The 12624-nt window shown below is 47.9% G+C and overlaps 1 protein-coding gene across 3 annotated transcripts in view; it reads right to left on the reverse strand.

Moving 5' to 3' along the window:
• Positions 1–12624, reverse strand: part of LOC143277052 (exostosin-1a-like) — a 156870-nt gene that overhangs the window by 46465 nt on the left and 97781 nt on the right. For all 3 annotated transcript variants that reach the window (XR_013053671.1, XR_013053670.1, XM_076581785.1), the window contains exons 6-7: positions 4251–4349; positions 3857–3946 (exon numbers count right to left, since the gene is read on the reverse strand). Coding sequence is in view for 1 of the 3 variants with exons in the window: in XM_076581785.1 (XP_076437900.1) it covers positions 3857–3946; positions 4251–4349 (189 nt within the window). In the remaining 2 variants the exon portion in view is untranslated. The remainder of the gene's footprint in view (positions 1–3856; positions 3947–4250; positions 4350–12624) is intronic.

Consider the following 12624-nt stretch of genomic DNA (forward strand, 5'->3'; position numbering starts at 1 on the left):
TGTTCGGTTGTTTGTGTGTGTGTGTGTGTGTGTGTGTGTGTGTGTGTGTGTCTGTGGTAAACTTTAACATTGACATTTTCTCTGCAAATACTTTGTCAGTTGACACCAAATTAGGCATAAAAATAGGAAAAATTCAGTTCTTTCCAGTCATCTTGTTTAAAACAATATTGCACCTCTGGGATGGGCACAAAAAAATAAAAAAGAAGCCAAATTATATGCAAACTGCATTTACTGTTATATTTATATTTTTTGTATTCTCTAAACTTGGCACTCTGATCTGATATTCTGACACAACAACAAGAGCAGTCATTATCATTTTTTGTTCAAACAGGAACTCTTGCTAAGCATGGAAGTTTTATTTATTTTGCAAACGTTTTGGTGCAGATAGTAAAAACGGGAATAATCTGTAATTAATGCTACGGGACTTAATTTGCTTTAAACTGATCTTTCTCATCTTAAACATTACATTTTGAAATTATACTCAATAAATAAAAAGCTTGTGTGTTTTACTCTCAGTGTACAGGGCTTTCACTATGTTCATTTGCCCAAGTGGTCTTTTTCAGAAAATACTAAAATCAATACGACGAGTGGACTTTACAGATCTACTGGCTGAGCCCTGAAGGTCATGGACAAAAATCAATTGCGCACACATATTTATACACATTCAAAGCGCGTGCTCATATTCTTCACGAATGCGAATGACGCCATTTTGTTTCAAGTTGTTGACCTGCCCGTTCAATCCTATATTCAATGGACAATACACGATAACATGTGATGGAAAGTTGAAGGAGACCATTAAATATTTATTCAGAGAAAGATTTGTGAACGCCTCATCACTTACTGGATTATGCCCCAAACTGCCATAAAAATATCCACAGAATCAGTCGGAATTCACAGTTAAAAATTGTAAACCATGCGAGTTAATACCCTTGAATTGATCACAATGAAAAGAAAAAAATTTCCAGTCTTGACTTTTCTCAAAATGAAGTACTTTTCACTTCTTACGACGTTTAGAAGTACTTGCACTTGGCTCTACATGTTATAGTTTAACAAAATACTAAATTTTCATGTCAACTTTAAAACTATAAAACTAGAATGAACATAAAAGAGAAATTGAATTGGCTGTGTTGTACTACATTCCCGGCGGGTGTAACTAAACTTGTACATCTATCTAGATCTAGAGAAAACGGCTAAATGTTGCAGTGTGATTGCCGCGATAGCCACGTCTCCTTTACAGCGGACTTAAAAAGAATTTTTAATTGCCCTTAAAAGATTTTTTGAATGCCCAAGATACACCAGAATAATATGATTTAAACAGCGTTCTCACTGCGAATACCGCAACTGATTTATCGCCCTTTAAAAAAGTATGTTCAAAAATCAAATTTTAGATCATCAGTTAAGGAGCCACGGTAGTGTAATGGGTGTGAAAATGAACATTGAATTTGCAGCCCATAAACACAGAAGAATTACAACAGTGATAACACAGGACAAACAATACAGCCCACCAAGCATCACTCCATGTGAGCCTATCATCTGAAAGGGGCTGTGTCAAGCACTTCATTTACATTCCACCCGATTCACTTACAACTGCATAGAAAATGCACACTACACCTGTTGTCCTTAAAATTCATGCGACATAAATATGCTCACTGATTAGATTCAACAGCCAAACTGTTAGAACACGAAGGTCTGAATCTAGAACAGAAATTAGCAACACCCACCCACCCACCATTGTGTCCAGTAAAAAAGAAAAAAAAATGGGCAGAGGAAACTGTATCTCTGTGATTCAGAAACATCATAATGCATAATCCACTATCAACAGAATACATAATCTCTTGATGTGTGACGAGCCTGTGTCATGTATCTCAGTGATCACCGACCCTACCACTAATCCTTTTCAAGCAGCGGCTTCCGATTCATTTCCTTTAAAGCCTGCATATCGCATGTTCAAACAGAAATCTGTTCAGGAAGAGAATGCCACAACAAAACAACAACAACAACAAAACATATACACAAGCAACATGCACAGCTTTTGGCATGTAAGTCACACAAGAATCAAGTCAACTTTACCATCTCTCAAAAGAATTGATAAAAATGATAATAATCATAACAACAACAATAATAATATTGGTGATGATGATGATGATGATGATGATGATGATGATGATAATAATAATAATAATACACACACATGGAAGAAGTAGACATGGATCCAGAGAATACAGCTAATGGAATGGAGTGTCTTACTGTTCATGCTCTTCATGGTGCCTGCAGAACAGTGAAACACAGACTGCAGCCAATATTTTCTCTTGCAACTTTTTCCACACTTTTTCACAACTGTCACTGACATCGGAGATTAGAAAAGAGAAATAAACCACTTGCAGAAATTGCTGAAGCCAGGCAGCCTGCGCCGCGACACGCATTCATTATTCATGAGCTGCCTTTGCCCCGCCCAAATGAAAGGAAAGCGTCAGTCGAATGCAGTCTCCTGAGTGATTTTATAATTTGGATTACACCTTTTTTCCCTTTTCTGTTTGCTTCATCCCACGCAGATGTCAAACTCAATTTTGTTGTGAATAACATTCCTAAATATTTATATGTATTGGTTACTTTTATTTCCCTATCACCACAGCACCATTTTTCACGAGTCGAAAGATGACCTCCATTGCGGAAAACTATAATATTGGTCTTATCGAGATTCACTGTTTGTTGTAGTCTGTTTGTTTCTTGCTTAAGGGCATTTAATTGATTTTGTAACCCTATGGGTGTGTCAGACAAGAGAATATCATCAGCAAATAGCATTAAGAGCAAATCTGTTGCGCCAGGTATCATTTGTATTCCATGTCTCCCCTTCTTTGATAACTCCACTGCCAATTCACCGACGAAAAAGGAAAACAGCTGTGTGCTTGGCATACAACCTTGTTTAACCCCTCTTGGACACTGAAAAAAGTCTGAATAAATACCTTTGTCACGAACACATACAAGTACAGAATCGTAGATACTTTTAACAGCCATGTAAAACTCCCGAGAGAGAAAGACAGAGACAGAGACTTAGAGAGAGAGATAGAGCACAATACAACGGTCTGCTCGGGCAACATGAAGCATTCGTATATATATGAATTATATATATGATTATGTACATATAGATAGATTTAGATTTACATACTGATAGATCTATATGAAATTATGTATGTATGTATTCATGTATGTATGTATAGACAGATGTTAGAAGAGAGACAGAGCTGAATATGTGTTTTATGTTTTGATATATATATATATATATTTTTTTTTTTTAAGAAATGGTGATGTAAACCAGAAAGTGTGAAGAAAAAGTAGCGTTACGAAAACGCAGTTCAATAATTTATAACTGTCTCTCTCATGTGCAACATTGCGCTGGGGGAGGGGGGGAGTTGGTGGTGGGGGGAGCTGCTTTATTTTCTTTTTATATTATCTATATTCAAGCAGATGCAAACGTGCTAAAAACCAAAGCAAAAATGAATCGGTTTTCATTGTATACAGCGAATCTTACCACACGTGGGAAATTCCAGGCGTAACTTAACTTTCGCTTTACTGCAGCTGAACCGTCAGAACCGACCAGTTTCCTTCGGGTGGGGAAGGAGAGGGTGATTTACCCCCACCCTTCCGCACTGCGTGTGTGCCCCAAAACGGCTTCAGCACTGTTATAGACAGTAAGAAAGGGCCTGCCGCGAGTGGATTATCTCTCTTTTCTAATCTCCGCTGACATGTATTTTTTTCAGAAAAGGTTTTACCAGAAATGTGTAAGTTTTCTGAAGAAAAACAAAGAATGTTTATGACACAACAGATACCTAGACATATCCAACACAGCAGCACTGACCTCTTCGGTGCTCAAGAGAACATCTTCATCAAAACCAAAGACTGCATCCGTCTCAATCTCTTTGTAAGGCACAAAGCGGGCGTTGACTGACTGAAAATGGCATAAAAATACAGACACAATGAGTAATACACCAAACGAGAGATGAGCCTATGTATTCACATGTGCATGCACATTCACACACGCACACACATATGCACACACACACACACACACACATGCACGCACGCTCACACATGCACACGTACATGCATGTACACACAAACATATGCACAAATGCATGCACACACACATATGCGCATACACATTTTCTTACATATTTACACATATGCACAAACGCACGTGCACACATGCACACACACACACAGACATACATGTGTGTACCAAATACACTCACCTTGATATTGCGAGTCTTGACAAGGACGGGTACCCCAAGGTCGGCAGGCCATCGACGGGAAGGGGGAGGGGGAATATCACAATGCCACAGCACGATAATCTGAAACATCACCAGTTCAATGCTCACCATACCTATTATTGTCTGAAATTAAATAAATCAATGTCACCTTCTGAAATCCCTGTCCAGCTGTTAACTCTGAACTCAGTGATAATTTTCTAAAAAAAATTTTCTATCTGATTGTGCTGTGCTGTGCTGTGCTGTGTTGTGCTGCAATATTTTGTGTTGTGTTGTATCCTACTATATTTCAGTCACAACAAATTTCTGTGCATGAAATTCAGGATGCTGTCCCAGGAGAGCAGTCTTCACTGTAATTACGCAATATCCATTTTCTTTCTTCTTCTTATTCTGTCTGAACAAACATATTTGTTTACCTATCAATTTTTTTCCTGCTGAATTTTGCCATGTGTTCCTTTAAATGAGCAAATTGAATAGTCCACATGAAACCTCTGTTCATTGTCAAAAAACAAAAACAAGCAATCAGATCACTACTCAAGTTCCAGTTGAAAGAGCAGTAAAAGTCCTGTTTTTTGCAGGAATCAAAATAGGATTCCCGAACTCGAAAGCTAGTCTGCAAGACCTCTCTCCTACGAGAAAGCTGTCTATGATTTTGGCTTTCAAATGTGACTAAGATAATGAGTAAGAAAAATGTGTCAGCCCTCCCAAGTCAGCGAGTGAGGAAGCAAAGGAATCATTCAGTCAGTGATCATTGGAAAACCTTAACAGACAGACAGACAGACAACCTTCCAGTCAGTGATCATTGGAAAACCTTAACAGACAGACAGACAGACAACCGTCCAGTCAGTGATCATTGGAAAACCTTAACAGACAGACAGACAGACAACCGTCCAGTCAGTGATCATTGGAAAACCTTAACAGACAGACAGACAGACAACCGTCCAGTCAGTGATCATTGGAAAACCTTAACAGACAGACAACCGTCCAGTCAGTGATCATTGGAAAACATTAACAGACAGACAAACAACCGTCAAGTCAGTGATCATTGGAAAACCTTAACAGACAGACAGACAGACAGACAACTGTCCAGTCTGTGATCACTGGAAAACCTTAACAGACAGACAGACAGACAACCGTCCAGTCAGTGATCATTGGAAAACCTTAACAGACAGACAGACAGACAACCGTCCAGTCAGTGATCATTGGAAAACCTTAACAGACAGACAGACAGACAACCGTCCAGTCAGTGATCATTGGAAAACCTTAACAGACAGACAGACAGACAACCGTCCAGTCAGTGATCATTGGAAAACCTTGACAGACAGACAACCGTCCAGTCAGTGATCATTGGAAAACCTTAACAGACAGACAGACAGAGATCATTGGAAAACTTTAACAGACAGACAACCGTCCAGAGACAGCCACTGGCAGAAGTATGGGGTGTAGATCCAGGAACATCATTGAGCTGGGTGCACAAAATCAATACATGTAGCTCTCCAAATGTATTTCAACATGCACAACACCTCACCACACATTGGGGTGTGGGGGAGGAGGTAGGGGTGGAGAAGGGAGTGGGATGGGAAGTGGTCAAAGATGGAAATAGACAATGTGTGTATGTGTGTATGGGTTGGCTGGGTGGGTGAGAGACAGAGAGAGAAAAGCAGAGGAGACACACAGAGAGAAAGGCTGAGAGAGAAAGGCAGGAAGAGAGCTTCAGATTCAAATTCTATTCATTTAAAGCCTTAGCCCCATATGAAGAGGGGCAAAAAAATAACTGTATAATCTTCTTCTTCTGCATTCGTGGGCTGCAACTCCCATGTTCACTCATATGTACACAAGTGGGCTTTTACGTTCGTTCGTTTATTTATTTATAGTCTGTTCATCTAAGATGATGATATTGGACTGAAAATAAATGATATTATTATTATTATTTGGATTATTATCATTCCTATGATAATTATGATTGTTAGTATTAATTAGAAATCGACATTTCTGTATATTCGAATGAAAAGGGGGGTGGTTGAGGTGGGGGGGTAGGGGGGGGGGGGGGGGCAAGGGAGAGGGGACTAAGAAAGGAAGAGAGAGAGAGAGACAGAGACAGACAGACAGACACAGAGAGAGAGAGAACAGAATGTGGAAAAGATAGAGTACAAAATCTAAAATAGAGAGGGTGAGTGTCAGTGATTGGAGAAAGAAAAAACATAATATTGGAAGGGTGTGTGTGAGAGGTGGGCAGGGGAAGCGTGATTAGAAAGAAAAAAAATCAAATATTGTTTGCACTACTTCTGTAGATTATTTTTTTCATGTGGGGACCTACAATAAACAACAAACTGGACTATTTAACACATAACTAGCTAACTTTAATAAAGAACAGTCTGAAATATATAACACATATGAAGAGGTTCTATGATGCCTTAAAAGAAGTCTACGGCCCCACATCCTCAGGATCATCCCCCCTCCTCAGTGCAGATGGGAATACCTTGATCACCGAGTAGGAGAAAATTCTCTAACGCTGGGCTGAGCACTTCAACAGTGTCTTAAATCGCCCTTCCTCCATAAATGATGAAGCCATAGACCCCATCAACGAAGCACTGGACGATCCGCCAACACCTCTTGAGACCCAGAAAGCAATCCGTCTGCTATCCAGTGGCAAAGCACCTGGCTCAGACTCCATACCAGCAGAGGTCTACAAGGATCGAGGCACTGTGCTGACTGAGAAGCTCCATCAGCTGTACTCACTCATGTGGAAAGAAGAGACGATACCCCAGGATTTCAAAGATGCATGTATCATTCACTTGTACAAGCGAAAGGGGAACCGGCAAGCCTGTGATAACCATCGGGGCATTTCCTTGCTCTCCATCGCAGGCAAGATACTTGCCAGGATCCTACTAAACCGCCTCACAGCACACCTTGACCAAGGTCATTTGCCTGAGAGCCAATGTGGATTCCAGAAAGAGCGCGGAACCACTGACATGGTGTTTGCTGCAAGGCAGCTGCAAGAGAAATGTCAGGAGCAAAATGCTGATCTGTTCTCCACCTATGTCGACCTCACTAAGGCCTTCGACACTGTGAGTAGAGAGGGACTGTGGAAGATCATGGCCAAGTACGGATGCCCTCGGAAATTTATTTCCTTGGTCAGCCAATTCCATGAAGGCATGCAGGCCCGAGTCCAGGACAATGGCGAAACATCTGCTCCTTTTCCTGTCACAAATGGTGTGAAGCAAGACTGCGTCCTGGCTCCAACGCTGTTCAGCCTCATGTTCTCTGCAATGCTTACTGATGCCTTCAGAGATGGCGATGTTGGAATCGGCCTAAAGTACCGAACAGATGGCAAGTTGTTTAACCTCAGAAGGCTTCAAGCAAAAACGAAGGTCATGACAGACATCATCAGAGACTTTTTGTTTGCTGATGATTGTGCCCTCAACGCTGGATCTGAAGCTGACATGCAACTCAGTGTCGACAAGTTTGCCACTGTCAGCAGGAACTTCGGCCTTACCATCAGCACGAGGAAAACTGAAGTTATCCATCAGCCAGCCCCAGGGAAACCCTATGTTGAGCCCAACATTACAGTCAACGGTCAGAGACTCAGTGCGGTGGAGCGGTTCACATACCTTGGCAGCACACTGTCACGAAATGCGACCATCGACGATGAAGTGAACGTCAGGATTGCAAGAGCAAGCGCAACTTTTGGTAGACTCAATGCAAATGTCTGGAACAGAAGAGGCATTAGTCTTGAGACCAAGCTAAAGGTCTACAGAGCAGTAGTTCTCCCCACACTACTGTACGCCTGCGAAACTTGGACAGTGTACAAACGACATGCCAAGAAGCTGAACCACTTCCACACAACATGCCTCAGGAAGCTACTGAACATCAAGTGGCAAGACAGGACCCCAGACACAGAGGTGCTCGCAAAAGCCACCCTTCCCAGCATCTTCACTATCCTGATGCAGTCCCAGCTTCGCTGGGCTGGACACGTGGCGCACATGCCAGACCATCGGCTGCCCAAAAGGCTCTTCTATGGCAAGCTGCAACAAGGGAAGAGATCACACGGAGGTCAGAAGAAGCGCTTCAGAGATACTCTGAAAGTCTCTCTGAAAGCGTTTGATATCCACCCTGACTCCTGGGAGGAATCTGCAGTGGACCGTGACAAATGGCACGCTGCTGTGCACAAAGGCGACAAGTTGTGCGAGGCCAACAGGACTGCTGCAGCTGTTCAGAAGAGGCAGGCCAGAAAGTCACGGGCAAACAAGCTCCCTGACAATCGTACGCCTGTCTTTGTCTGCCCCAACTGTCAGCGAACATTTCGTGCGCAGATTGGACTATTCAGCCATCTGCGCATTCACAGATAGGTTCATGAGCATACTCCCCCCACCCCACCACCACACTCCCCCCATCCCCCAGCTGGATGACAACGATGGTCATCATCGATCTCGATGGACACACCACCACCACCAGCTAACTTTAATAAAGAACAGTTTGAAATATATAACTTTTTCCAAAAAATGTTAACCTTTGAAACTGGTAACATGTGTTCCGTAATTTCTGGAGGCAAAAAAGGTTTCATTACTAAACAGCAGGTTAAAATGTGCTCTACCGTTAAATGTCCCTTGTAAATGCATTCAATATTTTTACAATATTTTGTGTATGGGGCATTTAGTAATAACCTAAATGCCATGCTCTTAACAACCCTGCCAGTTCTTTTAGCATTTAATAAGGCAGAAGTGTTAACTTCTAAAGACAGAAAGGAATTTTGCATATTTCTTTCAACAATATTACACATTTCAAAAGATGATAAACGATGAGGAAGTTGTTGCATTTAAAGTGTTTTTAGCTCCAAGCTTTGCAAGATGATCTGCACGTTCATTAGAGAAAAGCCCACAGTGTGAGGGAATCCAGCACATTTCAATATTAGTTCTTCTCATTTGAATACAGTGAATCAAAAATCTTATTTAAAAAATGATGTTATAATTAATGTTCGTACAACTTGATTTGATAGACTGCAGAACTGATTTTGAATCGACACAAAATAAAACATTAATCAAGTTTAGGGGCAGATCAATTAGATATGTTAATACCATAAGGATGGCAATTAATTCAGCTGTAAAAATTGAGAAGCCCTCTCCAATATATGACTTTTCAATTTTCAAAGCAGGAATTGCATATCCAGAAATAGCAAACTGATTTTCTAGAACAGAACCATCTGTATATATTTTTAAGTGGTGGGGGTATGTTTCAGACAAGTGTGTTTTGACTTGAGAAGCTAGTATATTGGGATTTTCATCTTTCTTAATGTCACAATATTGAATGTCAAAAGCTGCTCCCGTTAATTCCCATAATGGAACTGGTGAAGTGCTCATAATCGGAGCAACATTTTGTGGATCAACATTTGATTAATAGTATCTGACACGTATGTAGAAATAGTTTCTAGATTTCTGTTCTGTTTCAGGAGGGGTGGGGGCAGCAGGAGGGGTGGGAGCAGCAGGAGGGGTGGGGGCAGGAGGGGTGTGGGGGCATGAGGGGTGTGGGCAGGAGGGTTGGGGGTAAGAGGGGTGTGGAGGCAGGAGGGGTGTGGGGGCAGGAGGGATGGGGGTAGCAGGAGGAGTGGGGTCAGGAGGAGGGGTGTGGGGGCAGGAGGGGTGGGGGCAGCAGGAGGGGTGGGGTCAGGAGGGGTGGGGGCAGGAGGGGTGGGGGCAGCAGGAGGGTGGGGGTAGGAGGGATGGGGGCAGGAGGGGTGGAGGCAGGAGGGGTGGAGGGATGGAGGCAGGAGGGGTGGAGGCAGGAGGGATAGGGGCAGGAGGGGTGGAGGCAGGAGGGGTGGAGGCAGGAGGGGTGGGGGCAGGAGGGGTGGGGGCAGGAGGGGTGGAGGCAGGAGGGGTGGAGGCAGGAGGGATGTGGGGGCAGGAGGGGTGGAGGCAGGAGGAATGGAGGCAGGAGGGGTGGAGGCAGGAGGGGTGGAGGCAGGAGGGTGGAGGCAGGAGGGGTGGGGGCAGGAGGGGTGGAGGGATGGGGGCAGGAGAGTGGAGGCAGGAGGGGTGGGGGCAGGAGGGGTAGAGGCAGGAGGGGTGGAGGCAGGAGTGGTGGGGGCAGGAGGGGTGGGGGCAGGAGGGGTAGAGGCAGGAGGGGTGGAGGCAGGAGTGGTGGGGGCAGGAGGGGTGGAGGCAGGAGGGGTGGGGGCAGGAGGGTTGGGGGAAGCAGGAGGGGTGGGGGCAGGAGGAATGGGGGCAGGAGGGGTGGAGGCAGGAGGGGTGGAGGCAGGAGGGTGGAGGTAGGAGGGATAGGGGCAGGAGGGGTGGAGGCAGGAGGGGTGGAGGCAGGAGTGGTGGAGGCAGGAGGGGTGGGGGCAGGAGGGGTGGAGGGATGGGGGCAGGAGAGTGGAGGCAGGAGGGGTGGGGGCAGGAGGGGTGGGGGCAGGAGGGGTGGAGGGATGGGGGCAGGAGTGGTGGAGGCAGGAGGGGTGGGGGCAGGAGGGGTGGGGGCAGGAGGGGTGGAGGCAGGAGGGGTGGGGGCAGGAGGGGTGGAGACAGGAGGGGTGGAGGCAGGAGTGGTGGGGGCAGGAGGGGTGGAGGCAGGAGGGGTGGGGGCAGGAGGGGTGGAGGGATGGGGGCAGGAGGGGTGGAGGCAGGAGGGGTGGGGGCAGAAGGGATGGAGGCAGGAGTGGTGGGGGCAGGAGGGGTGGAGGCAGGAGGGGTTGGGGCAGCAGGAGGGGTGGAGGCAGGAGGGATGGGGGGGCAGGAGGGATGTGGGGGCAGGAGGGGTGGAGGCAGGAGGGGTGGGGGCAGCAGGAGGGGTGGAGGCAGGAGGGATGGGGGGGCAGGAGGGATGTGGGGGCAGGAGGGGTGGAGGCAGGAGGGGTGGAGGCAGGAGTGGAGGCAGGAGGGGTGGAGGCAGGAGGGATGTGGGGGCAGGAGGGGTGGAGGCAGGAGGGGTGGAGGGATGGAGGCAGGAGGGATGGAGGCAGGAGGGGTGGAGGCAGGAGGGATGTGGGGGCAGGAGGGGTGGAGGCAGGAGGGGTGGGGGCAGGAGGGGTGGGGGCAGCAGGAGAGATGGGGGCAGGAGGGGTGGGGGCAGGAGGGGTGGAGGCAGGAGGGGTGGGGGCAGGAGGGGTGGAGGCAGGAGGGGTGGGGCAGGAGGGGTGGGGGCAGCAGGAGGGATGGGGGCAGGAGGGGTGGAGGCAGGAGGGGTGGGGGCAGCAGGAGGGGTGGGGGCAGGAGGGGTGGAGGCAGGAGGGGTGGGGGCAGGAGGGGTGGAGGGATGGAGGCAGGATTGGTGGAGGCAGGAGGGGTGGAGGGGTGGAGGCAGGAGAGGTGGGGGCAGGAGGGGTGGAGGCAGGAGGGATGGGGGCAGGAGGGGTGGAGGCAGGAGGGATGGGGGGGCAGGAGGGGTGGAGGCAGGAGGGGTGGGGGCAGCAGGAGGGATGGAGGCAGGAGGGGTGGAGGCAGGAGGGTTGGGGGCAGCAGGAGGGGTGGAGGCAGGAGGGGTGGAGGCAGGAGGGATGGGGGCAGGAGGGGTGGAGGCAGGAGGGGTGGAGGCAGGAGGGTTGGGGGCAGGAGGGGTGGAGGCAGGAGGGGTTGAGGCAGGAGGGGTTGAGGCAGGAGGGGTGCAGGCAGGAGGGGTGGAGGCAGGAGGGGTGGGGGCAGGAGGGGTGGAGGCAGGAGGGATGGGGGTAGGAGGGGTGGGGGCAGGAGGGGTGGAGGGATGGAGGCAGGAGGGGTGGAGGCAGGAGGGTGGAGGCAGGAGGGGTGGAGGCAGGAGGGTTGGGGGCAGGAGGGGTGGAGGCAGGAGGGTGGAGGCAGGAGGGGTGGAGGCAGGAGGGGTGGAGGCAGGAGGGGTGGGGGCAGGAGGGGTGGAGGGATGGAGGCAGGAGGGGTGGAGGCAGGAGGGTGGAGGCAGGAGGGGTGGAGGCAGGAGGGTTGGGGGCAGGAGGGGTGGAGGCAGGAGGGGTGGGAGCAGGAGGGGTGGGGGCAGGAGGGGTGGGGGCAGCAGGAGGGGTGTGGGGGCACCCGGCAGGAGGTGGTGGGGGCAGGAGGGGTGGAGGCAGGAGGGGTGTGTGGGCAGGAGGGGTGTGGGCAGGAGGGATGGGGGTAGCAGGAGGGATGGAGGCAGGATGGGTGTGGGCAGGAGGGATGGGGGTAGCAGGAGGGGTGGGGGCAGGAGGGGTGGGGGCAGGAGGGGTGGGGGCAGCAATAGGGATCGACAGGAGAGGGAGGCGGTCTGGGGTCCGCACATCACATGGAAGACGTTTGATCAGCTTTCAGTTATGTGTGCCTTGTCCTTAAAAAAAAAGTTAACTGTACTAGTTCTCTGTTTGCTTTTTTCGTTTTTTCTTTCCTAAAAGTTTTGTTTGTTCACTTGTGAAAAT

This window comes from Babylonia areolata, chromosome 33 (genome assembly GCF_041734735.1).
Source record: "Babylonia areolata isolate BAREFJ2019XMU chromosome 33, ASM4173473v1, whole genome shotgun sequence".
Taxonomy (NCBI): Eukaryota; Metazoa; Mollusca; class Gastropoda; order Neogastropoda; family Buccinidae; genus Babylonia; species Babylonia areolata.